A 12993-nucleotide genomic window follows, 5' to 3' on the forward strand; every position below is an offset into this window, starting at 1 on the left:
CACCTACCCACTTCTGGCACTGAGCAGTCAATATTCTGGTTTCAACTTCAAATTCAATATTATAGTAAAATTGTTATTGATTAGTAAGTAAATCATATTATTGAATGACAATGTATGCACTTTCGGCCCAATTTTATCAATAAAGCATGACAACACGCATGTGACACTAGAACTTAGTACTGGATAAGCTGAAATCAAAGTTGATTCAGATTATAAAACTTCCAAAATCTATTCAGCTGAAATCTATGTATATTCAATTGTTCTTGCAAAATTCTTGTGCAATCAAGATTGGTCCTCACATTGCCCAACAAAAATCTAACAATGAAATTGATATCATTTCCTGATAAACTCTAACTCTCTCAATTTATAGTGGGTTTTAAGCGGGTTCGCCCTCGGACAAGTTATGAACTGTCAAGCTTTCGTCAGGAATAGCTCTGACTTCTTCAGGACAAAGTACCTAAGAATGAGACATGTAGGCCGCCCCTTGTCTACTGATGGCTCTGAAAAGAGCTGTTCACTGAAGACTGCCCCTTGTCAACAGAGACAAGAAGACTGCCCCTTGTCTAACTCTGCCTCTCTGTCTAACAGAGACAAGAAGACTGCCCTTGTCTAACTCTGCCTCTCTGTCTAACAGAGACAAGAAGACTGCCCCTTGTCTAACTCTGCCTCTCTGTCTAACAGAGACAAGACTGCCCCTTGTCTAACTCTGCCTCTCTGTCTAACACTACAGAGACAAGAAGACTGCCCCTTGTCTAACTCTGCATCTCTGTCTAACAGAGACAAAAAGACTGCCCCTTGTCTAACTTTCTCTTTAAAAACAATTCTTGAATCAAAGTACTCACCTTTCTCCTCCCAAATTTGTCACAAATCTTGCCCCATAAAGTAGAGCTGATAAACATTCCAATAAAGACGACGGTAGTGATGAGAGCTTCTTGCCATCTCTCTAGATTCCAAAGACATCTCAGTTCCGGTGAGAGGATACTTAGCAACATCATCTCGGTAGCATCTGCCATCTGGATATAGAAAATATAATACTTAATGTAATTTCATTCCAGAGAACTAAATTGATTTTCATTATCTGAATCAATATATTATTGAAAAATAACACTCTGGTGTTTTGCAAAAGTTCATTCTACAAATCATACATGTGTATACTTTGAAAACTTGCTTAATTTATTGTTGTTCATGAGTTATGTACGTTTTACAAAAGTGTTGTTGTTTCAGCCCTCTTTAAAACATAACTCAAGAACCACAGGACCTACAAAAGTATATCTGTGATATTTGAATTCTCCTACACGCTCGCTATGAATTGAGAAATGCATTTTTTTCTAAAGCTCACTGCCATTCGCAAGATGCTGTTAACTACTTTTTTTCTGCTGCTTCGACCAACAATACATCGTATACCCTTAAGTTGGTAATTGGTAATATTTTATGGAAAAAATATCATACCATGCTGTCTTATGAAGATAGCCCTTTAATCTACTCTGATGATAGCATAATTAATGTGCTTTCATCAGTAGATAAATTGCATGATTCATGTTGCTATCTTCAGTAGAAAGCAAATCTTCATTAATGTTGAACTATTTACTGTTGAGACCACTTAAATAGAATCTTCAGTAGATAGCAAATTATAGTGTTTTGCTATCTTCTGTAGATAGCCAAAATATTGTTTTGCTATCTTCTGTAGATAGCAAGAAGTGTTTTGCTATCTTCTGTAGATAGCCAGAATATTGTTTTGCTATCTTCTGTAGATAGCAAGTGTTTTGCTATCTTCCGTAGATGGCAAGAAGTGTTTTGCGATCTTCTGTAGATAGTAAGAATAGTGTTTTGCTATCTCCTGTCGATAGCAAGAAGTGTTTTGCTATCTTCTGTAGATAGTAAGAATAGTGTTTTGCTATCTTCTGAGATAACAAGAATAGTGTTTTGCTCAGCTGTCTTCTGTAGATAGCAAGAATAGTGTTTTGCGATCTTCTGTAGATAGCAAGAATTGTGTTCTGCTATCTTCTGTAGATATATGTGGTAAGAATAGTGTTTTGCTATCTTCCGTAGATAGCAAGAATAGTGTTTTGCTATCTTCTGTAGAAATATCATTTGAAATTTGAATGAACACATCTGCCAACAGCTGACCAGGATCAGTTCAAAAATTATACAAGATGAATGCGCAACAGTTTTTATGAAAATACTAAGCCATCACAAGTGAGTCTGTGTTTTGCACACATGGATGAAGGATGTTCATCACACAGTACACTGTATACGCAGACAGTCATCACGCTGGTGGCAGCTCTGTGTTTCTTAAATTAAATTCATAACCTCATTAATAAATGCGATGCGTGCGAAAACGCGAATGCAAATCGAGGTCATTAATATCTCACAATTGACCGCAAAATGCGTAATTGTTCCAATGTCGCACACAATTGACTTCTGCGTGCGCGGTATTGTGCGTCCAACAAACTGCGCGCGCGCTGGCTGCCTTATTTGGATTGCGCGCTACCAGATTTGCACAGATTGTGATACGCACTTTTGTTATTGGTCGCTCTGTTTTAGCCTGATCGATCTTTGGCAAGGGAAGATGTAAAAATCATCTATTTTTATCAACTTTTGAGCAAAATTTTGTGTTATTTTGTAAGGTGAAGAGATTAAAGTGACGGTTAGGAATGAGGTTAATAACTTTGCATCGGTAATATGGCGGGCATTGTGAAAAATCTAAACATTTTGCTTTGGACCTCGGAATATCCTCGGGCTACGCCCTCGGGATATTCCTCGGTTCCAAAGGCAAAATGTTTAGATTTTTCACAATGCCCTCCAAATAACCGATGCGCAGTTATTAACCTCTAATTATTACAATAGTTTTAGGGTTCTTATTTTTTGGTTTGCAATTTAAGATAATTTAATGCTATATTTTCTTCACTATTTATTATAGAGTATTGTACATTCTTCAACTGAAAGAAAATACATAGTAGGTAATGTGCTCTAACTGTGAATTGTTTTTTGTCTGTTTGGTTTTGTTTGTCTGCTCCAGGTTATTTTGTACTGTTTTGCTGACACTTCTGTGGGCTCTGAAATTGGCAATTTTTGGCCATCAAACTTTGCCTGTTTTGGTACCTACATTGGTTGTTTGGTTTACCGAGTGTGCACAGTGATTTACATCATTGATCCTTGTTGTTTTTGCAGGTTTAGCACTTTTGTGAGCCTTGGAACTGGTAATTTTTGGCTATCGAACTTTGCCTACTTCCTATGCCTACATTTGCTGGTTTTGGCCCCCCCCCCCTGCATATTGTCTAGTCTGTATTTTACATGTTTCCCCACATCAAGTTGGTGTACCTTGCTCGTTTTCTTTTCTGTGAATTGTCAGATTAACTGTTTCACGTCAGAAAACTTTATTATACATGTTGTGAGTTGTATTTTATGATGCAAAACTAGCAATTTCAAAAGCTGGTGATAAAATCAAATCAGGTTTATTAGTAGAACAAATGTAGACCACCTGACTGCAGAATAAATTAAGTTGTAGCCTATGCTGTGCAATTATCTGTGTTTTGTATAGAAAATACATCTAAGTGTGCTTTCTTCTGCATTTATGATGCAAAACTAGCAATTTCAAAAATCAAATCAGGTTTATTAGCATTTATTAGCAGAACATATGTATAGACAATACATCTAAGTGTGCTATCTTCTGAAGATAGCAATCATGGCATTACATTTCTTATCGGAGCCATATGAAGGCATTGATCATCAATCTATAAGCAATAAGCTCAAAGTGTTCTTGTGTAAAGATTGGGGAATAAATATGTTTTAAATGCTTGAATAAGTTGAACTATATTTTGTACTATTAGTCACAAAAAAATTACTTTAACAATATGTTAACAGTGGTAGTGCAAAGTTACAGTAAGAAAAGGCTAATTATATATTTGGGTTTTTGTCAATCAATATTTTTGGAAAGATGAACTTGATAATACTCATCAATACAAATGAAAATTTCAAAAAAAAATTCCTGAACTTTTAATTTGGTTAAACATAAACTCAGGTGCTAAAACTCATTTTACATACTTGTACATGCTTTATGATGATTTTTATTGAGCTTATATAGTGGTTCCTGAGAGTTTGACTTACCCATGCCAGTCCTGTTAGAGCAGATATCTGTATCTGAAACCGGCCAAATCCAATAGCCTCCACTGCTTGCTCCACTGTAAATTCATCTGAAATGAGACCACAACAAAACCAAATTTTATGATAATTCCAAAGTAGACAAAAGTTTCCCCCATCCTGCCTCCCCCTACCCCATTGCATAACATTTCATTGACAGAGCTGAAATTTGCCATTGAAAATGTGTATGATCTTTTTTGGCCGATATATAATACTGTTTAAAAATATTTTGTATGTCAGTCTTGATATGATACAATGTAAGGCTGTATAAAATTAATTTATTAATATCGGTTAAAATTAACTAATTAATAATTAATTAAATTTTGGTTCTTAATTTTGATGACTAAAAAAGTTTAATTACACAACATGAATCATGTACAAAAAATGTTTGTAACATTCTATCACTTACAGCCTTCAAATAAAAAGCCCCTTGTTGTTTTCCATTTAAAAGAATGCCTCAAAAAATATTACAGAGTTCTGCTAGCAATGCCAATTTTTACCCGCAGCAATTCATAAAATAATTCATAAAATCCTCCAGACGAGAACCAACTAATTTATTCTATGCTGCCTATTTTACCCCCGGTGGGGTCACTCCCCTGTGCAAGGTCTTAGGCATGCTTTGAAGGTTTGGGTGTGTAAATCCAAAAAACTGGGTGTGTAAATTTAAGATTTGTGTACAAAGTATAGGCCATGTGGGCAAAAACTGGGTGAAGGGTGTGTATCAAATTTTGGTGTGTAAAACACTCCCTACACGACTGGCTGCCTAAGCCCTTGCCCCTGTGCAAGGTGACGCACATGACCCCAAAACAGGGACAAAATGGTAGTTTGAAATGCCCCTATTTTTACAATTCCATTTCCAACGACACTTTTGCAAACTTGCCCCTATTTTAACATTTCAAGGCTTCAACACACATTCGCACATTTTTCTTCACAGAATCATAAAAGTATGCCTTTGATGAGTATGTACAAATGCTTTATAACAAATTCCCTGAATTACATTGTTAAACCTTTTCTATATTTCTATACGCATGTGGTAACAGTCGACCAAATTCGCGACACTTTTTATCCATTTCGAGAACAAGTTTTACCCCTAATCCTCTCATTTTCGTGGACAATTTTGCCTGTGGACGTTCCCTCAAATTGACCCCTTTTTCCGCGATCTTGGTAACGATCATGTGGTCAGTAACTCAACTTGAGTGACCCCACCGGGATTTTACATGATAACAGCAAGCATTTGCATGTCCCCATGTGGAATTAAACAACTTTTATATAAATTTTTAAATATTACCAATACCAACACATCCTCAACCGGCCCATTAACGAACTCATTATAGCCAATATATATACTTAGAATAATATCTCCTGGCTGAAACTGTTAGCCACCTGTGCTGTGTTATTAAGTATTTCTGAATACTTAATTATGATACAGGTCATTAAAGGGGGGTAACCCTATTGGTTTTGGATATGGATTGTCTTTAAAATTACATAATAATATCAAATATCGCCTCCTTTATGCTGCTTTGTGAAAAACGAGAGCATTTTCAGCGTAAATGTGAATAAATAGCCAAATTTGCAATCCAATACCTTGGTATACGTGAATTGCATTCTGGGCAGGCAATGACGAATGCTGACATGCTGTACAATGCCCGGCCCGTATTGAACGGAAAATGTTTTTATTTTCGCACCGCTTTCAGAAAAAAGGAAACAAAATATATATCCCTTGCAATATGTACATTTCAAATGAATATAAAAAAAGTTTGGGTAAAATGGAGAGGAAAAAAAACCTTCCGAGACCGGGTTTTGAACCGGGTACCTCGCGGGTAAAAAACAAACGCGCTAGTCAATTGAGCTATTCAGCACACCACGCTTCCTCTTGTCGTTTTAATAACTATATACGGCAAACCGTCTCCTCAGCAGTTAGTGTGGTTCGCTTTTTCACAGAATGTGTATGACGCGAAACCAAAGTAGCTGTTGCGGTGACTGATATTTCGCTCATAATTCCTCCCAGAATTCCAAAGTATTTACCATTGTTTACAAACTGGTATACCTGTAAAAACCGCTGTGATTCATGATTTCTCCGAAATACATCGACTTGGAGCGTCAAATTTCAGGATAGTAATGAGAAAAATAGTATCTATTATGTGATACCAAAACCTCATCAACAATGAAAAAAATCGGGGATGATGCTGTCGATCGGGTTACGGACCTTTAAGCAATGCATAACTACAAATGCTTTGCTAATATTTAGTGACAATATTAGCAACAATGCAATACAAGTGAGCGTGGATCACAAAAATATTGTAAGCCTAACCAAGCGTTTATAATGTCATGTGTAGAATGTGTTACGGCGCTTGACCTATTATTGCAAAGGGCACTCATGTGATTCAGGTTTTTTTTAAATAAATCACAGAGCAGGATTTTAATAATGGGTTGTGAGGGTAGTAAAATCAACAATATAGGCTATATATCTGACTTTTTGGAGAAAAAACATGTAAATTTATATGCCCAAGGTCTAAAAATTTTTATAAAATTTAAAAAAAAATTATTATTCCTGCAGATTGATACATTATCTCCGCAGTATACATTGTGGTCAGTGGCAGCGCTACAGGAAAGGGGGGGGGGGCAATATTTTTCTTCCCACCCCCACACTTTTGAGGCAAACCCCACAAAATAATGTAAATTTCCACTTTTTGCTCAATTTTGCCCCCCCCCCCCCTGAAATTCACTTTTCCCCCCACCATGCCCCTGAGAAAATTCCTCGTGCCGCCACTGATTGTGGTTTACAACAAATGTCAAAAGCTCACAGTCATGGTGATCCGATTTGTGTGATCATTTCTGTGATGTGCATGATTTATTCACACAGGCACTTTATAACCTAGATTTTTTGACTCCAAAATATCTGCTCCGACCATTCAGTAATGTAATTCCACACTGTGATCCAAGCCTACGTAATATTATATTGATTAGTTTTAAACCTGGATTCATTTACATGCTAATTTGCTAAATCAATGTTTGGTTTCTAATTACGATATATAGCCTACACATGTGTGTACATTCAAAACCTAATGGGCATAAAAATTTAACATTCAATTATAAATTGTATTGTGCTGGTACATTGTATAGATAGTATTTAGAATTTGATACATTGTACATTAATATAGGCCATAAAATCAATTTGTAATTTGTTACAGGGTAGGGTTTGAGGAGTGTGAGGAATTTTTGCACCTAAAAAATAACACACATTTTTGGGATTTGATTTGATTCAGTACTTTAAACATACAAATACAAACTAAAATACAGTTACCGGTACAGTATTATTTTTACAAAATAAAATTTAAGTATAACGAATTACAAACCAACACAAGTACCAAGGATAGCCCAAAAAGCCTTGGGGAAAAGCTTATTTTCATTGGGGTCCTAATACATGTACAAGCAAGGAAAACATCTAGAACAAAATGCCATAAAAACAAGAACAGAGACAACAATGCACGAAGGACACAAAAAGCAGTTATATGCAACTGAAATATTTTGCAAAATCTATGCCTACATTTTGTAGGTTGACCTCCAGACAAATCTCAGGGACATGGCTTTTGAGGAGAGTAGTCAATCCAATCACTCTCTACTGCTCTCCTTAAATCTGATAGAGTGCTAATGTGCTTTAAAGCTCTCCTTAGTTGATCATACTCTCCTTATATTATATTGTATTAAAGCTCTAAACACCCCCTCCTTGAAGGCTAGAAGAGCTATTTAATGCTCTCCTGCAAATTCCAAAAGACAGTCCCTGCATCTCCATTTCCCCTTAATTTCGAACACTGGTCATGATTGTGACATGCTGCCAAGTTCTCAACAAGTGGATCTTGCCAAATTTGTGATAGGGGGCCTACATTGTATAAAGTTATTTCATAAAGTTAGCAGCATGTTCAAATATAATTGTTTTTTACTGGCCAACTCAGGCCCAGTACGACCAAGGGCATCATTTATGCATGGCTGGTTCTATACAAAACAGCTCTATAAATTCTAAAAATAATATCAAGGTTAGAGCAATAATGTAGCTATTCAAAGGCCTATTCAGTGATCCCAGCGAAGTGTGAAAAATTTAAAATTGTTTACAAATTGTCGAAGTGAAGGATGAAGTCATTACACAGCCGTGGCGTTAGTCACGGCTGTGTCTTTTTCTTTACAGGTTCTTTACACAGCCGTGGCGTTAGTCACGGCTGTGTCTTTTTTTCTTACAGGTTCTTCTTCTTTCTTCTTCTTTCTTTCTTCTTTCTGTCAACCATTACATTTGCTCTAGCACTCAAACGCTTACATCGATTTTGACCTAACTTGGTCACAATGATCATTGACCGTGCCCCTACATGTCACATGAAACTTGTGGGGTCAAAGGTCATGCAGAGGTCAAAGGGGTCAAAAACGTGATTTCAACTAAAATGCATCTTCTCCCACGACTTCACGTATGACAGCGACGCCACTTGCACACATGAATTGTTATTACCCAGTGTCTATGTGGTGTACACAGATTTGGGGTCAAAGGTCATTAAGGGGTCACTTCCGGTATAAAGCGAAATACCTTTAAAAAATTTTATTAGCTAAGTAAAACATGGGACAGTAACGGTATGTTCGCATATGATCTTCAGTCACCCAATGTATATGTGGTATTTATTTATTTGAGGTCAAATCTCATTAAGGGGTCACTTCCGGTATGAAACGAAATACCTTTAAAATGCATCTTCTTCCACAGACTATGTAGGACAGTGACGCCACTTGCACACATGCATTGTTATTATCTAGTGTCTATGGGGTGTACACAGATTTGGGGTCAAAGGTCATTAAGGGGTCACTTCCGGTATAAATCAAAATATCTTCAAAAATTTTTATTAGCTAAGAAAATCTTAGGAGAGTGATGGTATGTTCACACATGAATTGTGTTTACTCAATGTATATATGGTATTTTTTTATTTGGGGTCAACGGTCATTAAGGGGTAATTTCCGGTATAAAACGAAATACCTTTAAAATGCATCTTCTCCCACAAATCACGTGAGGACAGTGATGCCACTTACACACATGCATTGTTATTACCCAGTGTCTATGGGGTGTACACAGATTTGGGGTCAAAGGTTATTAAGGGTCGCTTCGTATAAAAACGAAATAACTTCAAAAAGTTTTACCAGCCAAGAAAAATATAGCACAGAGACGGTACATTCACACATAAATTGATGTTCCTCAGTGTATACGTGGTATTTTTTATTTGGGGTAAAAGGTCATTAAGGGGTCACTTCGGTCTGAGACATAAAACCTTCAAAATGCCCCTTCTGCCACAAATTACATGGCAAAGTGATGCCACGTGCACACATACATTGACATTAGCCAATGTCTATGAGGTTTTCATATATTTTGGGGTCAAAGGTCATTAAGGGGTCACAACACGGCTGTGATCGTGGTCTTAGACCACAGCTAAGTCTAGTTCTTCTTTCTTTCTTTCTTTCTTCTTCTGTCAACCATTACATTTGCTCTAGCACTCACACGCTTACATCGATTTTGACCTAACTTGGTCACAATGATCATTGACCGTGCCCCTACATGTCACATGAAACTTGTGGGGTCAAAGGTCACGCAGAGGTCATAGGGTTCAAAAACGTGATTTCACCTAAAAATGCATCTTCTCCCACAACTTACGTAGGACAGTGACGCCACTAGCACACATGCATTGTTATCATCCAGTGTCTATATGGTGTACACAGATTTGGGGTCAAAGGTCATTAAGGGTCACTTCCGTGTAAAACGAAATACCTTCAAAATTTTTTATTAGCTAAACAAAATATAGGGCAGTAACGGTATGTTCACATCTGAGTTGCAGTTACCTAGTGTATATGTGATATTTTTTTATATGGGTCAAAGGTCATTAAGGGGTCACTTCCGTATAAAACGAAATAACCTTTAAAATGCATCTTCTCCCACAAATTACGTAGGACAGTGACGCCACTTGCACACATGTATTGTAATTACCTAGTGTCTATAGGGTGTACACAGATTTGGGGTCAAAGGTCATTAAGGGGTCACTTCGGTATAAAAACGAAATATCTTCAAAAATTTTTATTAGCTAAGAAAAAGCGAGGACAGTAACGGTATATGCACACGTAAATTGTGGTTGCCCAGTGTATATGTGGTATTTTTTTAATTTGGGGTCAAAGGTCATTAAGGGGTCACTTCCGGTATAAAACGAAATACTTATAAAATGCATCTTCTTCCACAAATTACGAGGACAGTGATACCACTTGCACACATGCATTGGTGTTACCCAGTGTATATGGGGTGTACACAGATTTGGGGTCAAAGGTTATTAAGTGGTCATTTCCGGTATAAAACGAAAAACCTTCAAAAAAATTTTATTAGCTAAGAAAAACAAAGGACAGTAACGGTATGTTCATATATGAATTGTGGTTACCCAGTGTATATGTGGTATTTTTTTATTTTGGGTCAAAGGTCATCAAGGGGTCACTTCCGGTCTGAGACGAAAAACCTTCAAAATGCCCCTTCTGCCACAAGTAACATGGCATAGTGATGCCACATGCAAATGTATATTGACACTAGCCAATGTCTATGGGACTTTCATATATTTTGGGGTCAAAGGTCAATAAGGGGTCACAACACGGCTGTGTTCGTGGTCTTAGACCACAGCTAAGTCTAGTTCAAATTGTCATTGGGTAATTGAAAAATTTGGCAAAAAACAAGGAAACAGCAGTACCGTATTGACAAAGTTGAAGTCTCGTATGTCCCGGATACATGTAGTGATACTTTAAGGGGTACTACACCCATTGATTTTTTTGCATTTTTTTGCATTTTGTGAAGAAATTACAAAAAAAATTGGACAAAGTGGTATGCAAAATGAAGGGGCAAATCTTCTCGCTTTTATTGGTGGCATCGGTATCAACGTAGCTTACATGCTTTTAAAAGTAGAAGCCAAAAGGTGGTACATCACTGATGATTTAAATTCACTTCATTTTGGAAAGCTTACTATCGACGGATTTCGTTAAAATTTTGGATATGTGTTGCTAACACGTTAGGGAAATAAAGTTGATATGTAAAATGGGAATAAGTGGTTCCTGATTTCTTTTATGACTTCATGAACTTGGTGCTCCACAACTATCAAAAAAGGAACTGGTTAAAATGCTTCTATTTTCAATGTTGAGCTATATTTTGTATTTTTAACTTGCGACATTATTTCACTGAAACTTAATTAAGCCACAGGTAACAGGTTACCACGTAACCATACTACAGCAATGTTGAAAAAATTGTATTTCTTGTCACCTATACCACCATATTGGGTAGTTTTCCGTAAGCTTAACGCTTGTGATTTTGGTAACTATTTTATATTTATTTGTGAAATCCGTCTCAACTAGGCATTCTAAATTATTGTACTCACCATTTACATCCCAAGGTATATTAGTATATCCACCTTGCACTTCTCGATATATATCCAGTTAAAGACAGAATATCAAAATTATTCCTCATTATGATATCACAAACTCTCATATGTGTATTCAAAATTGATGCTTAAATTTGACCTGAACCAATTGACCTATAACCTGACATTATTATTATTATGACATACGGTGACCTAATAGCCTTTTCTTCTCCTAACAACACATTATAATATTATTGACTAATGACTATACATCCATTGTGTAAGTGTTTATAAATATATTTTGCATGCACCACTAGATTTTCTATAGAGAGTATAACAAAGGATTTAATGTATTCTATTCATGTACCCTACTTGAACATGCTGAATAGAATAAATCATGGTTGTTATGAAACACGCATCTGAGTAACTAGGATACAGTAAACAAAATATATAGGGCTAAAATGACTTACTACAATTGTTTAAAAGCACCTTTTTTTTTATTTATTTTTTATTTCACATGATCCGTGCATATATCGCCTAGCTATAAATGAAAAAATATTTATTTAGACCAATCAAACCAGTATGGGTGTAGTACGCCCTTAATTTGTAGTGATACTTTAATTTGTAGAGAAATTACAGGTTCATATCATCTTATTAATTCTGTCTTAGACTTTATACTCGCCTTTTCGCTTTTAAACTGGTAACCAGTTTAGGCTATAGCACATGACACTGTACACAAGGGTGCTAAAATTTTAATTTTGGTAATTTTTACGATCCTCTGGATGTGTAAATCACTGAATTGCCTTTAAACTGACTGAACCCCAAGGCAGGGGTCGCATCTGGCATGTCTGCGTGTCCCGGGACTCCTTATTTTTTTATTTTGGCCAGTTGTAAGTGACCAAAGGGTCCGAGGTCAAATTGAGGTGGGGGAGATTTTTTTTTGCCAGCCAAAAGGGGGAACAAGCAAGTTTTGGCACACAATCCTGGGTTCCTTTAAAACGCTCTAAGCATTAAATGCGCCTAACTGCGTGCATGCCATTCTACTATATCAATACAGTGTTACAAGTTTTATTTTTCCCCCTTATATAAACCGAACAAACATTTTAAAGTACAGGGATCTATACGATGATTTTTATTTTGGGGTGGATCATCATGATGTAGAACATATGTCACCCAATGCACCACATAATTGAATAGCAGACCGGCACTGCACAGTACCGGTCTGCTATTTTTAGCTATTTTTGGTGGGCTGAGAGGGGGAGGGGAAAGCAGTTTTTGGGAGGCTCATTATTATTCAATCCCCTTACCTTCACATTCCCCTGTGCTGCAGTCGCTCTCCATTTGCTCCAATCACTTTCTGCATTTCAACGACCGGTGATGATGCATGGGCTCCATAATTTGCTGGACCTCCTCCACCTGCATTAGTCCCAAGGTCTACTTCTTCATC

At 36.7% G+C, this 12993-nt stretch overlaps 1 protein-coding gene across 1 annotated transcript in view; it reads right to left on the reverse strand.

Annotated features, from left to right (window-relative positions):
• LOC140163580 (synaptic vesicle 2-related protein-like) overlaps nucleotides 1-12887 on the reverse strand; it is a 49878-nt gene extending 36991 nt beyond the window's left edge. The window contains exons 1-3 of the mRNA XM_072186894.1: nucleotides 12854-12887; nucleotides 4108-4193; nucleotides 843-1013 (exon numbers count right to left, since the gene is read on the reverse strand). Of these exons, the coding sequence (XP_072042995.1) occupies nucleotides 843-1013; nucleotides 4108-4193; nucleotides 12854-12887 (291 nt within the window). The remainder of the gene's footprint in view (nucleotides 1-842; nucleotides 1014-4107; nucleotides 4194-12853) is intronic.
• Between the last annotated feature and the right edge of the window lie 106 nt (nucleotides 12888-12993).

Source organism: Amphiura filiformis, chromosome 11, assembly GCF_039555335.1.
Source record: "Amphiura filiformis chromosome 11, Afil_fr2py, whole genome shotgun sequence".
Classification (NCBI taxonomy): domain Eukaryota; kingdom Metazoa; phylum Echinodermata; class Ophiuroidea; order Amphilepidida; family Amphiuridae; genus Amphiura; species Amphiura filiformis.